The sequence below is a fragment of the Pyxicephalus adspersus genome, chromosome 3 (assembly GCF_032062135.1).
Source record: "Pyxicephalus adspersus chromosome 3, UCB_Pads_2.0, whole genome shotgun sequence".
In the NCBI taxonomy this organism is placed as follows: Eukaryota; Metazoa; Chordata; class Amphibia; order Anura; family Pyxicephalidae; genus Pyxicephalus; species Pyxicephalus adspersus.
In genome coordinates this window covers 130,832,039-130,858,241 of record NC_092860.1, presented here as the reverse complement: position 1 = coordinate 130,858,241, position 26,203 = coordinate 130,832,039, and the positions used below count along the sequence as shown (strand labels likewise).

Here is a 26,203-nt window from a genome sequence, read left to right as displayed (position 1 = left end):
GCTGTACGCTGTCATGCATTTTTTGGGACCAGTCATACAGTGCCACAAAGGCTTGCATAAGTGAGGAATAAGGTAAGCATGGATGCCCATTTATCTATCCTTTACCAGAAGAAGCAGTTATCCCTTTAAGTGCATATGGCATTTCTCTCAGTCTTGCACAGTTGTACAGGTTCCTTTTCTGTACTGAAGTTGCTTACTCATTGTGAGTCTGTAGCAAGTCATGTAGCGCCTGCTTAATTTTTTGGCTGATTGACATTTAGCATGCTCTAACCCAGGGGTGTCAAACTCAAATACACAGAGGGCCAAAATAAACCCTTTTTATATGGAAACAAAGAGGTTTTGCTTCACATTGAATCTGGAACAAGCTTATAATAGAGAAAGAGGATTACATTTTTTTTAAATTTTATTAAGAAAACACCTTATGCCTCTTTCTCTATTTGTAGCCTTCTAAATGAAATTTCAATGGTAACCTTTTTGCACAGGCTAACAATTATAATAACAATATTCTTTTATGAAAATCCAAACATTCAAGTTTATGCCTTGGAGTAGCAAGGAAAACTACAGCTGCTCCCTCTCAGCTGTACTTTCCCTTGCTACTCCAAGGCATGGACTTGAATGGTTGGATTTTCATAAAATAATATTGCTAGACATGCCAGACGCAAAGCTAAATGAGTTGCCCGCCGCTGAAACAGCCTCTTTATTGAAATAGCGCCGCTACTAAAATTTCCAGCATGATTTGCTTCTATAAAACAGTCAAATGCGGGGCCACACATAGACGCGAGTGATGCCAAGAATTGTAGTATCGGCGCTATTTAAATGCAGCGGTGGGCCAGCTGCAGTTCATATTTAGGAATCCTTTTTGGGGCCAAAAAAAAGGACATTGGGGGGCAGAGTTTGACACCCGTGCTCTAGCCAATTGCTATCCCAGGTAAATTGTATCTGAATCACCAGGAAGCATGGAATTTGCATATTGCAGAACTATAAGCCTGACTCTGAAGGGAATATTGGACCTCTGCTTCCACAAAAAGAGCAGAACCGACAGTAATTAAGTTAAATATTCTGTTATTATGTTTTCTCTTTACAGGTATGTGCTTGCTTGAGACTTTTTACTTATGAAAGTCACTTTAAAGTCAACCTGTCTCCCTAAAATATTTAATCATCCCTAGTTTCTTTTTTTTCTCCTGCATTAACTTGGCCACTTTACATGAATAACATAGGGAAATCCTGGGTTGGCATTTACTGGTTAAGTAATTGCAGTTATTAAACACCTCAAACCAGGTGGGCCCCAGACCTTGATAGCTTTCCCAATTGCTAGTATAAAAAAGTTGCAGGGTTCCCTGCACCCTCATGGTATCTGTTTTCAGTTCTCCCTGAAAAATTAATATTTTACCTACAGCTGAAAAAAAAACATCTTTAATAATGTGATCCCATAACTAGAAAAAGACAACTCAGATGGGGCAAAATGCAGACCAATTTCTTTGATAAACTGCAAATTAAAAATTATAATTAAAATGTAGCAATCAGGCGAGAGTCTTTCCTCCTTCAGTACATACACCCTGACCCTTCGATACTGTCAGGCCTCAGGTCAAATAAGCAGGGTAATTAGTATTATCGCTATGGATAACTCAAATTGGGAAGGAGGCTCTTTGTGAAAAGCTATGCTTCTCTGGACAGACCACCATAAAGTACCTATAGGGCCTCTTGATACTATGTTGATGGTCCCTCTACTCATGTCATGCTAAAAGTTTCCCTTGATCCCAATTGCTAGAGGCACTAGACAGGGGTGTCCACCATTCCACTTCTCTTTGCCCAAGTGATCACCAAGCCTTTGGTGATCACAATCTACATCCACCCAGACATTAAAGGCATAAAGCACAAATGCACCCTCTTTGCAGATGACGTTCCCAATCTTCGTAACCTCCCCTTTGCCCATCATACCTAACCTGCTCCATCTCTTTTATGCATCAATCTCCAGCCTATATATTAATAGAAGTAAATCTGTAGCACTAAATCTTAAAACTGGCACATGACCTCCTAAACTTCTGAAAGCTAATTATAATTTCACTTGGAGTGAATTGGCTCCCCGGGCATGTGGAGCGCTGATCCTCCATTACAGCGCACCAATCTGAGTGAAATGTTTCCTGAGCCATCTCTTCTGCTTAGGTCATCCAGCTTACTTGCTACGTATTTCCTTAATACATTCAATTCCAAAATTACAGAATAACAGAGACTGTTGATCCAGGGAACATCCGATTGCCTCATGGAATCAGAAAAGGAATTTTTTCCCTCGTTGAAGCAAATTGTAAAAGGTATATCGTATGAAGAAAGAAAAGAGGAAGATGAAGGAAGGCTTTTTAGGTGGCACTCAATTAATACCTTATAAAAAAATATATACTTTATTATTCATCAAATTGTGTCAAATTACATAACATCGAACTTGCATTGATAAAACCATTCATACAGTGTTACCACAAAGGCGATTAATGTTTTTGATAAAAGCCTGAGACCATTTGTTACTTGTACATACTTGAACATTAGGCTTCTAGGCCTAAATGGGCGAAACGCCTCAGGTAAGGAGTTTTGTATTATGTTTTTATTTACATTATGAATGTACAAGTAACAAATCGTCTCAGGCTTTTATCAAAAACATTATTTGCCTTTGTGGTAACACTGTATGTATGGTTTTATTAATGCTTAAAAGGTAAAGGTAAAGTTTTATGTTATGTCATTTGACACAATTTGATCATTATTATCAAGTAATTATTTTTTATCAGGTAAAAATTGAGTGCCCCCTAAAAAGCCTTGTTTCCTCTTCCTCTTTTCTTTCTTCATACAATATATACAATATATTGTCCAAACCAAGGCTTGGCACTTTTCCGGTTTACCTGATCCTATTAGTCCTATTTTCTCTTTTGGAACTCCCTTTGTTTTCAGATTGTACCAGGGTTTTTTTTCCCTTCATCTGGACCAACTATGACCATAGGGTTTTTATATGTGGGATATGTTTATTTCCCTAGTGGTTGAACTTGATGGACTTATCTCTTTTTCAACCTGACTAACTATGTAACTATATTAAATGCTAAACTACCCTCCTGGTTTAATTGCTGTGAGAGTCCCTTTCCCTACATTGTGGCATCTTAAGCCCTGATAATATACATAAGCCTGATCAAATTGCAGACCTGTCACATTAATATATGGTGTGTGCTTTTGTATCCTTTGAACAAGCAGTCTATTGGTACTGTGAAACGTGTTGTGAATTCTTGGCTCCTTCGACTCATTATATTCTATTGGTACTTATAACTGCAATTCATTTTAGTTATTTATATGACGAATCTGGATGGTGCTATGGAAACCTAATATAATAATGACTGTTCCGAGATTATGGTTGTATTTATGAGGTTGGTATACATAATCTTACCCTAGATACTTGTAAATTGATGTAATAAATAGAAATACTTTAATTTGCAATTATGTATTTTTCTATTTTATTTAATGTCCAGTAAATCCCTCAATTTCAACCTGCTGAAACAATAAACATAGTGTTAATTTCACTTAGAGGACAGACCCTATCTGGGGATTTAGCATACTCATTTGGTCAACTCTCCATACAAAATTGAATTACCCTCCTGTTTTGAGACAGATCTATAAATATTTAGATAGATGTTCTGCCGTTCCACTGTCTTTGTTCGGAAGAATTGGAGCCTTAATAATGAACTGCTATTTCTATACTGGACATTCCAAATTTCCATCGCTAGACTGGTCCTTAAGACCTTCAAAATAAGATCTTTTAATATATTTGATGATAGGTACGACAGAATCAACAAATCCATGCTTTTCACCCTGAGATACCAAGGGGAACTGGAGGTCCTTGGCTCCCCAGTGGACTGATCTAGAACCAACCTGTTCTTCCATTGCCATTAAAGCAATTATATACGTGACACCAAAACTAAGACCTATACTCCATTTGGGACAGGTGTAGAGGAAAAGGAGTTTTATGTTCTTCCCACATACTACTAACCTTGCTTTGGGGTAATTCCAATCACAACAGTTTCAATAGTGGAAAAGCAAAGGGTTTGTGTGAACTGGCAATTCAATTTGAGGTCAAGACATTGTGAACTTCCATTTTTTAATGCAAAAATATAGGATCAGACCAGAAAAATATTTTTGGTATAGTCAAATCGCCTCCTTTAATAAATCCAAAGTTCAAGTCTCCCCCCTTTACGCCAATGTCTTATTGCCAATGTCATGCCAAATTTCTATAATATACCCAATTCTATCATCCCGTGGAATGTTGCTTTGGTGTATAGCCATTGTACAAATAGCCAGGCTGAGCCCTCATGCTTCCCCTCTTTGGTTTCAGGAATGTGACCAAAACCAAACTAAACTGAATAATGATAAATATTAAGCTTTCATGTATGATTTATAACAAGATTGAACTTTTTCATAAGATCTGTGACCCTTGGAGTCAATATTTAGAATAAACTAATTCCTTTCCACTAGTGGAAGTGGGTGCCTTCCATTCCTTACCTTACCTGCTTTTTCCTGAATTTTTTTAACCTTCTTAGCTTTGCATTCCACAGGTAACCTCCTTCACCCCTTTGGACCTCCCAGAGTATTAGACGAGCCCCTGCTTCACTATTTTCCCATGTTTTTACTGTGTTGGTAAGTGTTTTGTGCTATGTATGCTGGGCTGGGTTGGGAAGTTTCCCACCCCGTTCTCTGAATGTTTCATCTATGGGCATTGCATGCAGGAAGTTTACCTCTTACGCTAGCTTACATTAGTACAAATCTTTTTTACCTATTCAGCCACTTTGTAAAACCATTTTCTCAGGAATGTTTATCATTTTCTTATATATTCATTGTTTCTCATTCTTTTGTACAATTTTAATATTACTAATGAAAAAATATTGAAATTAATAAAATAAATATTAAAAAAAAATAAATCCCAACAAAGAAACAAATGAATACTTACCTGTCCTGCTGTCCACACCAAAAGAAACAATGCGGAGAGGTTTCTATGTGTGTCAGTCTCCTGTGCCCCCCACTTTCTCTGTGATTTTTGTTGGAGATTTTTTTTCCCTTCCTGTCTAATAAAATTGTTGCCAACAGGAGTGAGGGGAAAATCTCTAAAAATAATCATGAGTAACAGTACACACCCTGACCAGTACCTAGGTACCTCTCCCATCATCCATCATCACCATAAATTCATAGTTTTGGCTAGACATATACATAAATATTTCCTTACAAATTTATAAACGCTGTAGTATATATATAGTTGTATGCAAAACAACACAGTCAGCATCTTTGCTGAAGGAACTTTAGTAAAAAATCAATTACAGATCAATGCATGTACTGTAGGTTGTACATTTTATACAAAATAAACCTTTGACTGCAGAATGGCTTCCTTGTAGTTAAAGCTGCAAAATAAACTCCACCAGGAGTTAACAAGGAGTACCTAGAGAGCAGAGGGTTCTTTTGTAGCGTAAAGTGATTTTTCATTTTTACTGAGAGTTGTAACACATGATAACAAGTTTTAAGTACATAGGACTCTAGACATGGATCAGCTATCCTCATCCTAAATAACAATTGTTAAAAAGGTCATTTCCAAACCTGCTTGGGCAGGATCATAATAAGAATTTACTTCTGGACATCTGTATCTCGCAAGCTTTAGAATACCCCTGAGTAAGCCTACATTTAGGCAAAATGCGGTGGGTTGGATACTTAACTAATGGACTTGTTGGGCCCATTATGCCCCCTAACCACATTTATGCTAGGTTATAAGTTGTCTAGTACCATTACATGGCCAAAACATATGAGGTTAAAACGTGTTATCGTTTGTAACAACTCCCAGTAAAAAAAAAAAATCAATTGTCACAAAAAACCCTCTGCTCTCTAGTTACTCTTTGTTTATATATACATATATATATATATATATATATATATATATATACACATATATATATAATATATACATATTTATATTTATATCTGGGGTTTGCATTATTCATTCATGCAATTTAATGTACAGGTGAAGGACTCTGATTATCCTATTTGTCTATGTTCCTTCAGGAGTTACTTTTAGCCAGTTAAGTAGATAATACAAAAAAAGGTTTTTTTTGTAAACGCACATAAAATAACTGGTTGTTAATAAGTAAAAAGTAACATTACAGAATGTTTAACCAGGGAAATTCTGATTGCCTTAAGGCACCAAGAGGAAACTTATCTTTCTGTAGATCAGCTGTATATTTAGGGTTTTGTGGATGCAGGTTTTCAATATGTTACTTTTCATTTTTCTATTGGTTGAACTCAATAGATTTGTTTTTATTTTTTAACTTGGCCTATTTTGTAACTTTGTGGTTACTTACATGCTGGCAAACAATTTGCTAAAATCTTTATAAATCTTCATTACAACTGTGTCTGAACAAAAAGCAAGGAGAATTGTACCTACTAGTCAGCCGTGGCAACAAAAGACAAACAAAAAGCAACAATTCATTGAAATCTGATATTCTAGATGAGACATGGTTAGAAGAACAACATAGTATGCACCATGTGGACATTGCTACCTAATTATGTTAATACATAACCCTAAATATCTACCAATTCACACATTCTGATTCTGAGAAGTTTTTCTTGTACTGGTGATGCAGTATAAGAAAAAATATTCAATGCCAGATTAAAGTCAATGAGGGGACTTTGAGGAAGGCAAAGCTGTGCAGATGTTAGATTTAGCATGACTTTCATACAATTTTTAGTTACTGGGTTACAATAAAACCTGATGGTAATCATTCCCTGTGAGCTGTGCAATGTAAAATAAATCTACTAGATTTAGGCCTTAAATTTTGCTTAGGGGGTGGATGTGCTTTCCACATCTCCCCCATAGGCCATAAGAACTATTATCACTGCCTAGCCTAAATACTGCCAGCTGCACAGACTAACTGGGGTATGTTAGTAGAATGCACCCCAGGCAATACTTGGCCCATATGAAATGTTTGTCTATGACTCACAGGCAAATAATTATCAGCTGTTTATATCTTGTATTTGTAGCAATGTACTAACACCCACAATTTGTTTTACAGATGGGTTTGAAATAGCTGGAATTTTTAAAAAGATGTTATAAGGGTTTTAGTGTAAAGTTGTAACCAGGCTAAAGTCATACAAATATTTACATATGCTTAAAAAAGCAGAAAAACTGATAACCTGTAGCTGCAGGCACTGTGGAACAATTCATCCTAAAATTTCATGTCAGAAGAACGGAATTACTTCATGTTGTCAGATTTACAGCCTTCTAATATATAATGCAAACAAAGAGCAGGAACTTTCAAAGAGGAGAGCGGAGTACTGGCAGACCAGATTTGGACAACGTTAAGGTATGAGCTGTGATTTTTAAGGATGAACTGCTCCACAGTCCTGTAGTTACAAAGATCAATGAGGGTTTAATAGAATGTGTATTTACTGTTAGGAATAGGTACATATCTGACTTGGCCTCAAATTCTGCTTAGGGCCATCATAGGAGACATCTGGGTTACTTTATTGGCTTGCATGTTAATTAATATTTTGTACCCCACGCTCTCCTAATTGGCTTTGCCCTAGTATTTCACACAATGGGCCTGGTTTAATAAAGTTCTCCAAGACTGGAGAACATAGATAGACTATCATAGGAGAATTTGTGTTATACAACAATCCTGAAATGGATTTCTTTAAAAAAGTTTGCTATTAGTTGGCAAATGTTTTTAATTCTGGACCAGGTGCATTTTGGGTTTACTGGATCACTCAGGTTCTTCCCCGCAGCCATGGGATGCTTTAATAAATTAGGTTCAATATGATAATATTCTTTGATAAATTAAAGACATCATTTTGCCTTATCGTATAACCCAGAGCATCCCAAAACATAAGCTATGAATTAAAGATATGTGTTTAAAATGTCGGTTATGTATCTGATGGTGCAGACCTCTTTGAATATTTTTTCTTTAGTGAAGTGTCTTAATCTACTGTCCCAAAGGTGAGGCAGGAAATGAGGAAATATCTCTGGAAAACAAATACAAATCAGATGTTGTGTCCTAATTGGGAGAATTTACAAATTTAAATGTTGGTGACTTTAATATTCTTCAACACATCTCAATTTTAAATTAGGAATGCTCAGAGGCATTATGGTTTGTTTTATGGAAAAAAAACACAAGAATATAAGATTAGCCATAAAAATTGTTTACAACATTGCACAGACCAGAGAATGAAGACCAAGGCAGGATTAAAAAAATCAAACGCAGCAAATGACATTTAGTGGAGCACTTACAGGTATTCGAGGTGAAAGAGACCAGCAAAGGCATCGTCTCGTATGACAGTAAATGAGTTAGAATTCAGCAAGCTGAAAATGAAGACAGCAGGTTAGAAGTGAACCAGACTTTGGGATGCTCAGAATTAGTCAAGCTGAATCTATTGAGCGCTGTAGCAATGCAATGAGTGCAATATTTTACCTTTTGCTGCTGAGTCAACTTGCAGCAGCTTCAAGCTGACACAGACCATTAATGCTTTTAGGAAGCTATTTAGCAGGAAAGGCAGCCTTGATTTCTTGATGTAAGAGGGCACTTTACATTTTAAATGTCATTTAAGAGAATGCAAATAGTTTTGTTTATGTATGCAGAAAATGTACAGGTAAATGTCTCATTAATTTATGACCTAACATATAGCAGCTTTATGCATGCAAGTGCAAACCAAGCAAAAACAGTGGTTTAGACCCAGGAACCCTGATTCCACCTGCTTCCAGCCAGAAGTGGCACCAGGGACTAGCTGAGACCAATGTGTGATTAGATGTGTGTTCTAATCTAACACTAGAAATTTTAATATTCCCAGTCTGGATACCAGCTGGCTATCAAGCAGGAGATGTGCTAGCCCTGTCACCTAGAGCACTGATCCCAGGCCCCAAATTGATTGTCGAGAGCAGGGGTCGCAAACTTTTATGGCCATCAGGCCATTTCAGAGGTGGGCTAGAGTACACTAGGCTGGACTCTGAGTCCTGCCCTAATGGCTCTGCCCACCACCAGGGAACACCCCCTGAAGTGAAATCCTTCTCCTCCGTATGCATTGCAGAGGAGAGGGATTTCCCTTCAGGAAGCCTTCCCTATTTACTGCGGAAGTATCAACGCCAGCCAAGGTGAATAGGGGAGCAACAGCAAGAAGGCGGCACCAGAGCTCCAGTGGCTCCGGCTCCAGTAGTTCCTAACGCCCCTGGCAGATGCCGGCTGGCGTTAGGCCGGAACTAACTACCGGTTAGGCCGTATCTGGCCTAAAGGCCGGAGTTTGCCGACCCCTGGTCTCAATCTTTAATTGAAAACACAGTAATAATTGCTTGTGCGGTGTAACTGCCAACCTGGTGTAACAGAAGGGTTGCCACGTTTTTGCCATTTTTTTTACTAATCAAAACAAAAAGACCAATTCTTACTAGCTAGACTGAAAAACCAATAGCCAGGTGGCAACCCTACGTAATAGTCACACAAACATACTTGCTTTGCTTTGGCAGAACCATTATTAGAAACTTTCTGGTACTTTAGGGCAAACATCAGACAGACACCCCATACTCAAGGCACTAGTGGAGGTAGTGGAAAATTGGTAAAAAGAGAGAAGTAGGAAGGATTAAAGAGCATAGGGAAAAGCGAAAGGGACATAAATACTTGCTATATACCCTGTAACACTGAGTGGGATGCCCATGAGTGCCCTGGGTTTTTCAGAAGCCATGCAATAATCCAATGTCAGAATGGACTTGCTGCTGTCAATGTTGATTGTACAATGAAGCAGTGTAAAGCATTGCAAGACCATTGGCTCAATGCAAAAGGTGCGGGGTGCATATTAGCAACAATGCTGTGTTCACTTCTGTTACTCTTATCCTTTTATTATTTTGAAAAAATAGCTTGAACTTGAAACTGAACTAACAAATGTTGGGGCATTTATTTCTACAGTGGCTGTAAAGAAGGACAAAGAAGAGCTCCACTGATATCACTTACCTATTACTGCATATGATTTCTTTATTTAATACTGTACTACAGTGTCATACTGTTACAGAGCAATGTCAACCTAAAAAATCTATAGTTTATAATGGAAGAATTTTAGATATATATATATATTTATATATATATATGGTGAAAAAGGTAAAAAGTTGGGGAATGGAGAAGTTGATAAAGATGAAATATAGAAAGGGCTAACCAAAATGTTTTTTACATTCCCCCTTTTTTTATCTACATCCCTGGCACTCTATATCCTCATTCCCTCTCTTCTGTATTTCTTTTCTGTTTTCCCTCCTTGGTCCTATCTCAGACCTCCAGTAACAGAGTGCGATAACAGACCCTCAATGGCTGACCTTTCAGTGACAGACCCCTACAGAGCTGCATTTAAATTCATAATAAAGAGATCTTGTTATAATAAAAAAAAGTTTCAGTTCTAAAATACTTTGAAGAATGTTTAACATGTTCGCAAAAACTTCTCCAGCACTGCATCATGACAAAATCATGGCTTGCAGGTTTTAGCGGTATCAGGGAGTGTCTGTCATAGTCATGAAAGACAAGTTAGAGGCTTTTACTTTTATAAAACAGAAACCCAATTTCAATGTTTCAATAGAAATAGGAATACCATACATCTTTTGTGTGTAAATGCTTTTCATGTGGACAGAGCTCAGGTACATAATTTACATTTTAGCTTGTATGAGTGCTTTATTATATACACAGTGTCAGAATACCAGAAAATGTAATAATTAATGCTTGTAATGGTGGTAACAAGTGGATACTATTTATATGTACAGATGGTTTATGTTTACTATCCATAACTAATATTAAAAAATTGTTATTATAACTTTTTGTGAACTTGTTGAAAAAGACCTGCATACATTGAATGTGGTCCTTATGTATGGTCAGGTGTATAACAGTGTGCATTGTCCATATGTCCTATATGGTTATTACTTGTTACAGAACTGTAGTTTTTTTAATAAAAAAAATGTCTTGTATATTTTAAACTACAGGAATTAAATGTCAGATTCTATTTTTGTACCCCTGCAAATATTACCTTCCTACATGTTAACTACTCCACCCCAAAACACCTAGACCCCCATCCTACTTTCCTCACTGCATCTGCACCCCTGCTATCACCTTTAACCTGTTCACCTACACAAGCCCTCACTACTGCATCTGTTTCACTTACCTTCACTCACACTAATACAAACCTAACCTATACTCAACTTTAACTGCTACTTCTACTCATCCTTCCTAAAATTCAAACACCTGCTTTCACCATTGCACCAGTTCTCCTCCATCCCCCCCACCTTGCTCTTACAATGTTCCGTTCTTTCTGGGTCCACCTATACCATGTTGAACCTTAACACAGACCCCTGCTCTCACCATCTCCTTTTACCTCTTACCAATGCAATTGCACATTGCAGACCCTATCTTCAGCTCACTTTCACTAACACATGTGCATATTCCCTCACCCAACACCAAACCTGCACAACATTTCACCCTTCCCTCTACCATGCCTAACCCCAATCCTCCCCTGCTACTCTCCTCCCCCACCCACCTACTATCACATTCATTTCCCAAAGTTTCCACACACTGGTGCCCCAACATCCCTCCATCTCTCCCTAACTGCCTACCTTCCACTGCCATTGACCCCCATTCATAACCAGATATTTGACCCTATACATAAGTTACCATCAAGGTGTCTCACCAAACTTCCTCCCCCTTGGCATTCATCCCTTTACCTCATTTGCCTACATTATATTTTACATTATTAATTAAGCAATTCCTTTACCTTAGCTGGACACACTTTTATTAGTTACCTAACAAACAAAAGACACTGGTGCAGGAAATGTATATGTGTAGTGAACTTCTCCATCCACGTTTACGTATTTGCACATTTGCAACTTACACTTTTTCTCTTTGGTACATAAAGGAGAAACTGACTCATGATCCCAGGAGTGTTTTTATGTTCTTAGAATTGTTTATTTGAGTTTATATTGGCAGATTCTATGTCTTCCGTTGCACAGAAAAGCTTGTAGTGTAGGCAAAACACAGAATCAATGCACAAAACCTCTCAGATCCCCATTGTAATATGTAATGTCTGGCCATAGACAGGCCAATATCTCCCCTAGTATAACAGGCAGACGATATCAAAATGTGTGTATATAAATCAAAAATCTTTTTTACAGGGGCAGCCCTATGGCTTTCTAAAAGAACACACAGAGCAGGCTGATAACACTGCTACATGGTAGGCACTGGCTTAGGGTTGTCAGTCCACAGAAAGAAGTGCTGTTACTGACGATATCTACAGGTAAGACACTTTGCATTAAAAAAAATGACAAAGTATATCGTAACCCAATTACATAAAGTATATCTAAAGCCAACCCTTTTCAATTTTAATAAAATAAGGACGGGTTACAATTCTTTTTTTAACCAGTTGCCTCAATTTGGAGATTTCTCTTTCCTGTGCTGTAGATGGGGACACAGACAGCAATACAAACCTGACAGAACTTCCTAACTCTCAACAATTTATTGCTAAAAAAGGTTTTATACAAACAAGAAAAAAGTTTTTGGGTTTATATACAATAAACTTCTCCAACACCTTCCCCACATACATTTACCATTCTGCACTGAATCTGCATTTTAAAATTTAAAATTGTCTGAAAGTGCAAGAATTGTGCACATTGCCCCTATTATTAGGAATTAGCAGAGCAATATTATTTTAAGTAGTTACGGGAAATAACTTCCTGTAGGGAAAATGATATTACTTCCTCTGCTGTAGGCACCATCTTCATTAGCTCAGAAGTAACAGAAAGGGTTTCTGCAGGACGGGGGGATTGCATGAAAAAGATAACCTTTATAAACCACAGTTATCCTTTAAATACCAAAAGGTTTTTTATCAAAGATGAAGTAATCTATAATGTGTATATTGAATTATATTATACAATATATACAATATTACAATTTGCTAATAAAGGTAACTATACAGAAAACAAGTTTAGTACACCAAGGAATAATCAGTTGATGCAAAGATGATTAGATACATATTTATGGAGACAAATTAACATTTATAAGAAGCGCTATAAATCAAGTAAAATGGAAAATAGACCATTGAAAATGAAAGACAATCAGACTGTGTTAAAAAGGAGGTTAAAGGGTCCTGCAATTCCTAAACTTAGTTTGTCGGTGGGAAGGAGATCACTGCTGTGAAAATGTTTCTTGATATGTGGAAAGAAAAGGATAAGCTTCTAAATGCAGTGCAAACAAAACAGGATGACTGCCAGAGACAGATGGAATGACAGCACAAACAAAATGCTTTACTTCACACATGTACAGGTTTTCTGCTAGACAGGAATCTAATCTTTCAAAATAATCAGCACTATTTGTACAGTAAAAAATGGAGAATCTTGTTTGTTGATGTGGTGTTTATAAAGCTTAGCCATACATTCAGTGAAAAATTGTTCTTTATTCACTGCACATTTACTGCCTATATAGTAAACACTCACTGCAGTTAGTTTTCTCTTGTGCATATAGCTAGGATTAAAGTAAATTCCACACAGATTAGCTACTTTTACATAAAACTAGCAAACATAGGAATTAGAGGGGCAAAACTAGGACCAACATAGTTTCTAATGTTTGTGTGTTGACAGGGTAACATGCTTACAGGAGGGAAGATCAGAGTGTGATGAATTGATAAATTATTGGTGTGTTGCTACTTGTTCATTGTCTAATCAATAGGTTGGCATTGGGAAGGTGACAATAACTAGGTGAAATAGCATGTAAAATACATGTATGTTATTGTGTATATGTGGCACTAATATGTTTTTATGGCAGGTAAGGTAGATATATATGTCCACTGTGTATCTAGCTATTTTATAGCTCCAATAATATGTTAGCAAAGCCCATTAACCAACAGCAACCACTCAGTAGGTCCCAAGGTTCATACAGACCCTAAATTATCATATCTTACACCTAGCATCAGTGCACACACTAGATCACTAAAGATCAGTGGCAGTTTTTGAGTGACTATACAAGGTTTCATGCTCAAGTATAAACTGAGATTTTTTTTTCCCCTCAAAATGCTAATAGAAAAAAGATCTTGTTTATACTTGGGGAAACACCAGTAGGTGGTGCTGTGTCCTCATGTCAAGTGTGTAACAAACTTGTGAAATTTAATAATACAGAGTTTATTACACACTTTACATGACACAATGCCATCTACTAAAGAACAACAGTAATATATTAAACATTATTAGATCATTACTCATGGCAAGTGAGTCATTATAGCCTAGTCAAAAGTACAAAATACTTGATATATAGACTGGGCTAATTTTCCCGGTTTTTAAAAAAATGTTTTAAAAATACCACACCATGGATGTATTTCTTTATATTAATTCTATTGGTTACTGTTTTATATGTTAGCAGTGACAGGCACAAAATGTTGAGACCTAGGTTTATATTAAAACCAAAGCTTTTTACTGTTTTTTCAGGTAAAAATAAGTACCTTGGTTTAAATATTTAGTTAGGTTTATATCTGAGTATTAAATTTATGTATGTATATGTGTGTATATATATATATATATATATATATTTAGGTGGGGATGTATATATGTAGGTGGGGAAATGGTACAACGCTGTCACACTCTAACCTTTGCAGTGTCATATATTTTCCTCATTTCTTGCCTGTTAAATTTATCAAAAATGATCAGTGGGAAAAGCTCTCTACGTAATTCTTGCATATGAGTATAAAACTAGAAGACAGTCTTATCCTTTCCCCATATAAAACAAAATAAATAGTTTGCCTTGCCATACACTAATGGAGTTGTACTGGCCCACTGGAGTACTGGAAAAAAAACTTCTATTGGGTCCCAGTGATACGTCCTCTGTGCCATGTAGAGGGTCACAGCTTCCTAGCCCTCTGGTAGGCCTCCGGCCCATGCTGCCTTTCAGACGATCCAGTGCCAGGAAAGCTATCCATACTTGCGGGCCCTCCTCATTTTCTCTTGTGGGCCCCAGGTCCCCAGGCTGACCCCGACTATAATTATTCCCTGATCAGACTGCGGTAAATGACATCTAAACTTTGCAGCTTACATCCTGCACCTATATAGTCGCAGACCCCATTCTAAGGACAGTTCTATTCTAGCTTCTTAATATTCTGTTTTAGTAAAATGATTACAGAACAGAAATGGTTACTGGACACAGATTTTTATTTTCTTATGGAAACAGCACAATGTTGTAGAGCAGCTAACATTCCCAAACACTATTTGCAGTGATGTGTTTGGAATGACAATGATGCCCTGTGCCAGCTACAATGAAAGGAGCTTCAGTAAGTGTATTGTTATGGAGTGCAGTACTCACAGCAGCTGCAGGGAAGGCAGATGAGAAAACATTCGGTCCTTGATCTCAGAAAATGTCCCATTTACCAGACTCCTACAAAAGTACATACAAACAAAAGTCACATACTGGGTGAATTTCGGAGAAGAAAATACAGTTTGAACTGTTTCTGGTGCCAAGAAAAATCTAACAAGAACTTTTCTAAGCAGCTGTTCCTTAAAGGGAAACTACAGTATTTGTATAGATGTGTGGAGGAGATCTGTGCATTTGTTAGCAATTTACCGACACATCTATCTATCTATCTATCTATCTATCTATCTATCTATCTATCCTATATCTATCTGTCTATCTATCTATCTATCTATCTATCTATCTATCTATCTATCTATTATCTATCTATACTTTATATGCCAAGGCACTTCATTATAATTATTATAATTAACAATAAACTGTATTTATATAGCACCAACATAATATGAGCACTGTACATTAAATAGGGGGTGCAAATAACAGATACAGACAGTGACACATGAAGAGGAGAGGACCCTGCCCCGAAGAGCTTACAATCTAAGAGGGATACAAAAAAAGGTTAGTCTGATTGAATACAATTAATTCTTCACTATTTCCTATGACATGAAACATCCACATTGCTCCCTGTAGTAGGGATGAGCGAGCGAGTTTTTAAAACTCGATCTCGCGGTGAATTTGGCCATTCTCGCTAACCGAAATTGTAAGTGAGATTGGCCACTGTAAATTCTCCAATCAAGCATGAATTAAAATAAAAAAAAATGAAAAAAAAAGATTGTGGGCTGCACTGATTAATGATGGTTCTGATGGTTTCGCAAAATCGGGTCGCCAAAATTTTGCGGAACCATCGGAAGTTCAAGGAAATTTTTGCTTATCCCTGCACTGTAGGCCAAATGGACCATATGTCAGCACTGTACATGTCAGGTTTAATTTACCTTGTTATCATACATGCTTAGCAGTTACTAAAGATGTCTCCTGTTATTTTTTGTCCCTTGTCTTTATGGATGTAGCTGTTTAGATTTTCATTGACCTCCAATACTTCCAGGTGTCGAAGGCATTCTGTTTACAACTGCTACCAATGCTCAGCCTCCTAAACCTAATATTATCATATAGCCTTTGCAGAGTCTTGCAATGGGAAGCGCTCCTACTGGTTTTTAGGGAGTACTCCCCCTGATTCACATTGGCCAGACAGAATAGGTTTTTGAAGATTATTGCTGCTTTAGTGGGCAAAGAATGGGTTGTCCGGATAAATGTTTCATCAATAGATATCAAACAATGATTGGGAATGCTCTAGTTTTAATATAATTGTTAGATGATCAAATACTTTTTATTACATGACAAAACATCAATATGGCCATTATTAGGCTATGTACAGACTGGATTAGGTGAACATTCGAGACCCTCTAGCATAACCCCTTAGTGAGTACAAATCACTCATCTGGTAATCATCTCCTCTGATCACCAGATTTTCTGATTAGACACAACCAAGGCTTTTAGTAAGTAAACTTTTGTATTATGTTGTTTTCAGTTTAATATGTGTGCATTCAGTAAGGCAGAGCGATAATCAAGAGCAGAGTGATTTAAACCTACTTGATTGGGTCACGTTGGAGGATCTGACGTCATTCATTGATCTGCCCTGCTCAATTTCTAAACAACCAACGGGAAAAACTTCTGTTGAGTGCTGATGTGGCTGGATGTCTAATGGTCATCCTTCCTTCTCTATACAGAACAGCATGCATTCATTCTAGTGTTGTTGGAAAAACATTTAGTGACTGCATGGGATTAACTTTGTACCCCGCCATTAGGTGCAGTCAAAAATAACAGTGTGATCATTCTTGGTAAACAGTGGTTTTGTGTATGAGATTGCTGCCCAGCTGAACAGAATCAGGTCAAATTTAGATGTTTTTGCTAGACAAGGCACAATGAGGCCAATGGTGGACAGGGGGATAGACATTATGATTCTGCTAGCAGTTTGTTAAGGATGTAAAGTGGGTGAATTGTACATTACCAACACATTCCCCATGAAAAAAAATCACAAATTGTAAGTTGTCAGAGTTTGAAGAGTCAGCAATAGTGATGGTCTAGCTGAATGGCATTGGCAGACAGGATAGCAATCTGGAAACCTTGGGAATGTTTTACTGACTGTCAGCAACATGATGTGTGGTTGTCTGCGTGCCACCCCAAGCAGCCCCAGGCCACAGTCTATGTTGGTTATGCAAAAATCCAGCCCTGTTTATATAGGTGAAGCATTGCCACGTTGGTCAGTGCCCAGATTTATGTTACAGTGTAATACAAGAGTTACACCAGGCACAGTCACTTTGAGTGCTTATCTGCAATGTCCAGACACAGAACAATGTCAATAGCTCTGATTTTCTGCAGTTTCTATTCAGCATTTTATAAGATGGTTTGAGATGTAAAAACTGCTGAATTTCAGCTGCTAACAGTTTAGCAGCTGGCATCGATTTAAAAAAAAAAAATCTGATTTCTGCAGTGTCTACAGTCTGATCTTGTCTCACATGTTACACTTATGTGCAGGTTGGAGAAGTTGGCAGTATGATCTACCACCCCTATCAGTTAGCTATAGGAACATCCAGCACCAATTTTCCATCAAGCCAATGACGTCCCTTTTTAGGCACAGGGATAGTGGAAAATACATTATTCTAGTTTGTCAACATCTGTTCAACACCCAAATGTACCAGTTTTCCATAACTGACAATAATATCTAATATTGCACCTAGAATCTCCTCTGATGGTACAACGAGCACATGGACAGTACCAACCAGAGTCAGTTAATATGATTAGACTGAGTCAGAATTTTTGTGTTTTGAGCCCCTTAACACGGGGATCAACTTCTTGGGAAACAATAATGAATTTGTTAATTTGTTCCCTAATGTAGATCCTGACAACCTTATTTTCGTTCTTCACTTAAAGCAGACCTATCACCCCAAATCTTACTTCATATAGAAAGGTAAAAAACCCTTCTACATAATATAAAAAGGTGTTTTTTTTCCTTTTTATTAAATGTCTTAAAAAAAAGCTAAGCCTCTCTCTTTTTGTTCTTACAACTGTGGTGGAAAAGACTGAATGTGAGTACAGAGCCTCCTGGGATACATATGTCACAAACCCCAGAAGGCTTTGGGCTGCTCCTTCCGTGCATGACCGAAGACCCCAGCGTGTGTAGAAGGAGCTTTTCAGTCATTGAAAAAGGTGCTGATCTCATGCATGCGCAGTGAGATTGGCACAATTTTTTACAACTACAGCAGGAAAGCAGGACTGTATGGAAGACAGCTCCAGAGAGATCTGTGGAAGTAAAGGTAAGTGACTTTTTTTGTTTTTTAATATAGTTCATTTAGGTGAAACAATTAAGTTGTGAGCTTCCAGTAAATATTTTACAGCTATTCTTTTGCCCATAATGCCTTCTTTTTTGTTTGTACAATTGTTTGTTCCTAGGCCCAACTCACAGGCAGGAATGAGTAAAACTAGTGACTTTATTTTTACCAAAACCTTAGGAAAGTATGGATATTACCAAGCCCCTAAGCCATGGTATTGCCACCAAAACTGCTTAGGGTATTTTTCTAGGGCAAAAACTTCTAGGGGAGTTTTTCTGTAAATCAATCATAAATTATAGTCAGAAATACATTATTTTAAAGTCCCCAATATTTCTTTGAAACTTTGATGACTCTTATGGTAAAGCTCCTGAACATAGTACTGTCATGCAAGGGAAATGGGGTATTTAGGAAATGAGCAAAAAGTACTGTGCCAACGTAGCACACAACACGTTAGCCACAGTCTGAATACAGTTTTGACTTTTAGCTACACATGCTAATGAAATAATAGCTTTTCCTGGCTAACTCAAGTTTTCGAAGACACCTTGGTGAATCCAAGAATCCTTGATGATGCACCCCCATGGGGGGATTTTTTGATGCCCTGGGCTCACAGTGTGACCCTCAGCAACATTTAATCTGGAAGTCAACTGGCGCTGGACTACAAAGGAGTAAATGTGATGTTGTAATATGCAGAGGATTAGTACAAATTTTTTTTTAATACAAAAGTGAGGAAAGATCATTTTATTTCTTTCATTTTACTTTTATCATGCAATCCATATTGTGCCTACCAGCTGGTAGCTTGTCCTGTACTTTGGTTGTGCTGTTTACTTTCCATACATGCCAAGGTTTTGCATTTGTGTTTTTTTTTCTTTTATTATGTTTATTTGTTTGTGGTTTATGTATGTCATAAACATTCCATTTTGCATTTTGCTTTAATTTTATTTTACTTTATTATTATTTTTTTCCTATTCTACTTTATTTTTTTTTCTTTTTGTGAAGCTACTGCTGTGCCATTTTTGAATGAGGAACAGGTTCAAGATAGTTGAAAAGAGCTTTCATAAACCAATACGATTTTAAAGCCCATTGCACCTTTAAAACTACTTAATTTCATCTTCCATATTGACTATGACTACATAAGAAGTTGCACTCCGAACTCCAAACTTGCAAACGCACTTTGTCATTTTCTAATATTTTTTGAAGTCTCCTGACATGTAGGCTCCTTTTATAAATGTATTATTATTATTACACAGTATTTATATAGTTTATATAGTCCATACAAGCCCATAGTCATGTCACTAGCTGTCCTAGCTTGGGCTCACAATTTAATGTCCCTACCATAGTCATATGTCTTTAACATTGTCTAAGGTCAATTTTTTGGAGGAAGCCAATAAACTTAACTGCATGTTTTTGTTAGAATCTCTGACCATTATGGGAAAATATAGTGTGCTTTCAGGTTCATTCTGCCTAGTTTGAGATAATTTAGAATTGCCTTGCAGGTGCACTTGACCAGCTATTGGACTTCTTCTGATCTACGATTGACCTCCTTCTAAGCTGTTTCAGCTTGCATCAAGCTGCTTTGCATTCCTAATGACCTCAGAAGCAGCTTTGAACTGAACAATGGCCTTTTGACATGAGCTTTAAAAACTATTAGTGGAGCAAATCTCTGATCCTAAAAAATTAATAATATGATGACGCATATCAGCCCTAAATAAGAGCTCCAATCTCAGTCAGCACACATGATTTCTTTACTGGTAAAGCTAAAAGATATATGCCACCTGAAAAAAAGTACAATTACTTAAATAGGAGTCATAGCTACTAAGACTTAAATTGGCGCTAAACCCAAAAATTAAAAAAATTGCAACCAGGTAGGTCCCTTATTACAGAAAGGATGTTACACTCACCTGTCCTCACTCCACCGCAGGCGCTGCCATCATAATTCTGGAGCCAGGCCTTTGGCCTTCTTTATTGGAATGACATAACTCCTGCCTGGCTGATTATTGTTTTTTTAAAAGCGGTACTTTAGTTAGTTTTAACACAAAACAAATTACAAGACATTGTTTGAGTTATCCAGTTTGAAGAATGTGAGAATTTTCTCCGATTCTCACTTTATTGCTTTGTACCCCTTCCTCTTGATTATTTGTTGGTTTAAGTTTGTGACGATGCATTTTTTTAAGAAAATTTGGAATCCCATGGGGTGCTTCATGGTGGTTTTCTATTTGACACTTCCTGCATATTAAATCTGTTACACATCAATGAACATCATATGCCATAGGACTACAATATATCTGCCTTAAACAATCAGTTAACCAATAATTATAATTCAAAGGTAAATGCAAGATACATTATTCTTATGTTTAGCTCCATCTTTCAAGGCTCTGAAACTTTCTGCAATTGGGCTTTCAGGTCCACCTACCTGCCACTGCCATTATAAAGAGCTTAGTTTTCCAACTTTTTATTTACACTATGGAATGCACCGGAAAGAGCGAGACTCCCACTTCTGCAGCATTCAAGGCAAGACTCCAAGACTTTGCAACATAGCCAGAAACTATATTAGGTAAGATTGTAATACTCTAACATTCTACAAGAATCCATTGCATGATTCAGCATGCTAAAATACACTTAAATAGAAAAAAATCTATTAAAGGCAGACTCATTTCTACAGGGCTGCCCACCCAAAAATATTTTAGTTGTTGGTAGATGCCGAAAAAATAAACAACTGTATTGTTCCAGAATTATTTTATGAGATTCTGTGCTGACATTCCTGGCTCTGCTGGCCACTAATGAGGGTCCCATTCTTTTAGATTTATTTTATGATATAGAAATACACTGGTGGGCGGAACAGAGCAGGTAACTATGGCAGACAGTTCTCGCTGTTGGAGCATCCATGACATACCATAGCTATAAGTTTTCTTCCAAGTAGAAAAATCTTTTAAACTTTTTGATGCCAGAGCAGGTTGGTTTCTAGAGGTACACATCCAGCAAGTTGGAATGCCCCCCTGCAGGCATACTGTATCCTTGGCCATGCACAGCACTATGTCAGGCCATGGCCATTGGTAATACCAGTCTCTGGGGCACAATTATTTAAAAAGTAATTGTGCACTGCATCAGTAAATGCTGACAAAGGAACGGCATTAATAAACACCTGAAACAGACTTAAGAGTACAGGTGGTCCAAGCAAGCCACACCTATACGGAAGCTTTACCTACCCTTTCGTATCCCCCATTTAGAGGCTAGCGCATCAGTATCCACATGCACAATAACTATCGGTCATCCTACTGAAATAGTAATACTGCATTGCTTTAGAAATATATTGCAGCTGCACAATAAAAAGTTGGCAGACTTACAGACTATCCTTGGATTTAAAGGGAGCTGATATCTCCCTGCATACATGCTGGTTACTTATAATAGCCATTAAATTGTAATAGACCCTTTCTATTTTCTCTGAACTAAAGAGAGGTCCTGCAGATGGGCAGGGTACAGCATCTCTTACTCATGCATTATGTACAGCCGGCGTTCCACTTACAAGGAGCTGATGTCGCTGGGAATGGTCTTGGGAATCCAGGAAGAGCCGACACATATGACTGATTCCTTGGTGCAGCTGCATGTGGATGGGCATCTGGTAGCTTTCTTTAGTTGAGCAGTGTGGTGCATACAACCCAGTAACATAAGGAATAGCAGGGGTTCCTTCATGAGTGCCATCCTCATCCTGACCCCCCTGTCTGAGAGAATGTGTATGCACTGTGTAATAGTGAGTGCTGGGAGGACAGAGACTTGGGAAGGCTGGCAGGCATTCCTTATCCTGACTGCACCATACTACACTGCACTTGTCTCCTGACATCAGCACTTCAGCCGCAGCCTCTTTTTTTTCCTTCTTCCCTCCAATGAATAATTTATTAAACCCTCCATTCGGGTGAGTTTAAAAATAATCCCCAAGTAGCAAAGGTTCCTACTGTGTTTCAGTATGCCCCATCCTCCTTGAACATGAGGAGGGCAGATCAGAGGATGACCTTGCTTGGGCTGAAAAAAGATGTGTGTTTGGAATAAGCGCAGGGTTACCCTGGGTGATATGTCACAAGCGGTGACCCCGGGGCAGCCTAGGGACTCCTGGAAGGAAATTGTACCTTTACAACTAGATCACGTTACCGGTTTTATTTTAGTATGAAGAAACAAGTATCCTGTATAATAAACCTTGGGAAGAAGTACATAAGTGTTAAATGGACATTGGGAGATTCTAAAAAAAATACACAGAAAATGTTTTACATATAACCATATTGTATAAATGATACAGTCTTACATAACATAATATATATTAGCTTTATGAAATGAATAACCATAACTCATACCTGAATCCGGCAACATACATTACAATCATTATGTGCAATTTCCTTTAGGGCTGTGCTCTCATTGCTCATCTCCCTGCAATACTCCTTTGTGACCCTATTCATTTCAGCTTACAAGATCTGTTTCTAAAATTGCAATGGAAGGTCTGTGCCTCTCCAATACATCCTTACAGTTTTGATGGATGAATGAACCAAAAGCTTTAACGAATAATTTGTGTACATCAATATAGAAATATACCAAAATCCTCTTTAAGGCTTAAGGAGCACTAACTTGAACAAGGTTTTCAACCTTCACCTTGCTACATTTATCATCACGCATGTTTGTGTCTTTTATGATCTCCCATTGACCGTAAATTACATACAAAAGAGGAAGCCTAATGGTGGCGAAACGCATCAGATTTTTGCACAAACTCTATACGGTCGGAACTTTTGCGGTTCTTCACACATTTATTTGTTTGATGACATAGAAGTACTGTGTCTAGCATATAATACCTAGGTCCTGTGAAGTGTTAACAGGACCAAGGTAAAATAGCTGATTGTGTTATGTAAACGTTTTTCTTTGATACTATGTAACAAATACACGTATATATTACAATCCCAAGAGCCGTGAACCTCATTCTTCTTCTTTTATACATTATATATGATTTCTTAATGAGGTGGCTCTACATTTAAAGTTATTAGTGAAGAGAGGGAAACACCCTTAATGAGGGCAAGTGTAAATAGGCAATGTATGCAAATCCAAAAAGAAAAATATACCATTAATCCAAAAAGTTGCTCAATTCCCCCCCAAAATACCTGCTAAATCGAACCTAAAGTTCAACTTAAGGGTTGCTTGCTCAATCCCTCCCCCCCCCAAAAAAAATACCTCCTTTTTGCGCAAAAAGACCTGACTAGCATTGTCCAAGCAGCTAATCAAAGAACCCAGCCTCAGCCATAAGACCAGTAGATAGCGTGGACATGAGGTGGTGTTTGCAGGGATTTCATGGGTGCCTGGGCCAAGCAACCCTTAATTTGAACTTTAGGTGTGATTTAGGAGGTTATGTGACCTCCATTTATACCAGGCTGTGCTTGATATTATTGCCAAGTGCAGTGCAAATGATCACAATACTTTGGAGATGCTTTGCACTGTGGTTAACAAAACCGTTAACTACAGTAAAACATAGTGGGACTATTGTCCATAAAACAATGAACTCTGTAAGCAGTGTAGAGATACCCCGGCTATTCTAAACAATGCCTGGTGCAGGTTGGGTTGGGGTGGCATCTTAAATGACACCTGCCCTTCAATATACAACTACAATAAAGGGTGAGGGCTTGCCTGAAACATTCTTTAGAATTTTATTTAGATATTCCCTATAGTGCATAACTATAGTATAACTAGAGTGTGCAATCAGATTGTAATATATATGTAAAAACTGTTTTAGAACCAACCAGATATCCTCAAACCAACAATTTACTACACATGTTTGTTAAGTGATAAAAAAAGCTTGTTAAAGCACAATTCTGCACACAAACCCATATTCTAAATGGGCTTCCTAAAGTCCCATAAAACACCAAATTTCTTTGCTAGATCTAATTTTAGCATCACTGGGTCAGTTTTTGGGCTGAATTTGCTATAACAGCCAGCCATAAAAATTAATAGTTTAATCATTTTAAATCTATGTCACTTACAGAATATTTTCTTAACAGTGCAATGACTGATTTCAGATAATTTGGCTATCATCAATTTAAATTCATCACCAGACCTGTAGACATTCGGAACCATCTTTCTAAGACCTTATAAAGCGCTTTTAATCTTGACATGGTGAAACAATGTACATATATAGCGAACACTAAAATCCAGTAATCTGAGGTTTAAATAAGACAGGTTACAATGTCACATTGCCTAAAGAGGTCTTAATAATTTCCCTTTTATCTGGAACACTCTTTTCTAATATCAAAGATTTAAAGTGGTTGTAAATGTAGAGTTTTACTTCCTTTTTCCATGTGTCAACTCAACATTTTTATTCAAGGAATGCATATATTATTTTTTATTTATTTTTGATATCATAATTTTTTGGTGTTATTTGTCCAAGTACATCGCCTTTACCTTTAGGCACTTGAATGAAGATATGATGTATGTCTGTTCATAAATGATAGCAACAATTACATTGGGTGTGCTTAGTTACACACATCACTGAATATCTTTTGTTCTGACTGTATTTGGGCTTCACGTTTGGAGCAGTGAACAGGATTGACGCATAGTGGTTCTCTCCTATATCTTCCACCTAGCTCTAGAGATGCAAGCCACGCCATTGCCTTCATCTGGTCGCAGCATCAGACCATGTCTGGTCTTCAGTTCCAGTTTGACACAAGTTTTGTGTCCTATTCTATTTGGGTCCTATTAAAAAGTTAATGAACTCATCAGCTACTTTACAAAGACCTTTATTATCTCAACGGTGGGTTTACTAAATAGAGAAAGAGTTTACCCAGAAGCTTTGTTGAGAAGACATTACAACCTAATGATCAATCAATGGTGAGAGTGTTTTGAAAATTGATACTCTTAGATACTTCTCAGTTCATTAGGAGGACTTGTTTTAAAAACTGTGGAAAAAGGCATTCATACCTTTCCTAGTAGGGAAAAGAATGAGCATTTCACCATGTGCTGTATAATATGTTCACTCATTGGCTATGTTAGAGGGGAACATTGTGGTAGGTCTTTTTATTATTATTATTAATAATAAACAGGATTTATATAGCGACAACAGTTTACGCAGTGCTATACATTAAATAGGGTTTGTAAATGACAGACGAATACAAACAGTAACTCAGGAAGAGGAGAAGGACCTATGCCGATTACAATCTAGGAGGTGGGAAAAGTAACACACAATAGGAGGGGAGATATGTAGTAGTGGGAAGTAGTGACGGTTTCAAAAGAAGATGGGTAGGCAAGTTTGAAAAAATTGGTTTTGAGTGACTTTTAAATTAGCAGAAAGTATGAGCAAGCCAAATAGGACGAGGAAGACCATTCCAGAGAGTTGGGGCAGCTCTAGAGAAGTCTCGTATCCGTGCGTGTTATGAGACTATGAGTGTGGAAGTCATTAGTGGGTCATCGGAGGAGCGGAGAGAGCGGCAGGGGGAGTGTTTTTTTACCAGGTCAGAAAGGTAAGTGGGACAAGAACTGTGCAGGAATTCAAAGGCAAAG

General features: G+C 37.5%; 1 protein-coding gene across 2 annotated transcripts in view; it reads right to left on the bottom strand.

The window, feature by feature from the left end:
* LGI2 (leucine rich repeat LGI family member 2) overlaps positions 1–22,394 on the bottom strand; it is a 39,829-nt gene extending 17,435 nt beyond the window's left edge. The window contains exons 1-3 of one of the 2 annotated variants that reach the window (XM_072406372.1): positions 22,206–22,394; positions 15,354–15,425; positions 8,291–8,362 (exon numbers count right to left, since the gene is read on the bottom strand). In XM_072406372.1, coding sequence (XP_072262473.1) covers positions 8,291–8,362; positions 15,354–15,425; positions 22,206–22,387 — 326 coding nt within the window. In that variant the 5' untranslated portion in view covers positions 22,388–22,394. The remainder of the gene's footprint in view (positions 1–8,290; positions 8,363–15,353; positions 15,426–22,205) is intronic. The other variant, XM_072406373.1, reaches the window with a different exon arrangement.
* Positions 22,395–26,203: the final 3,809 nt, after the last annotated feature.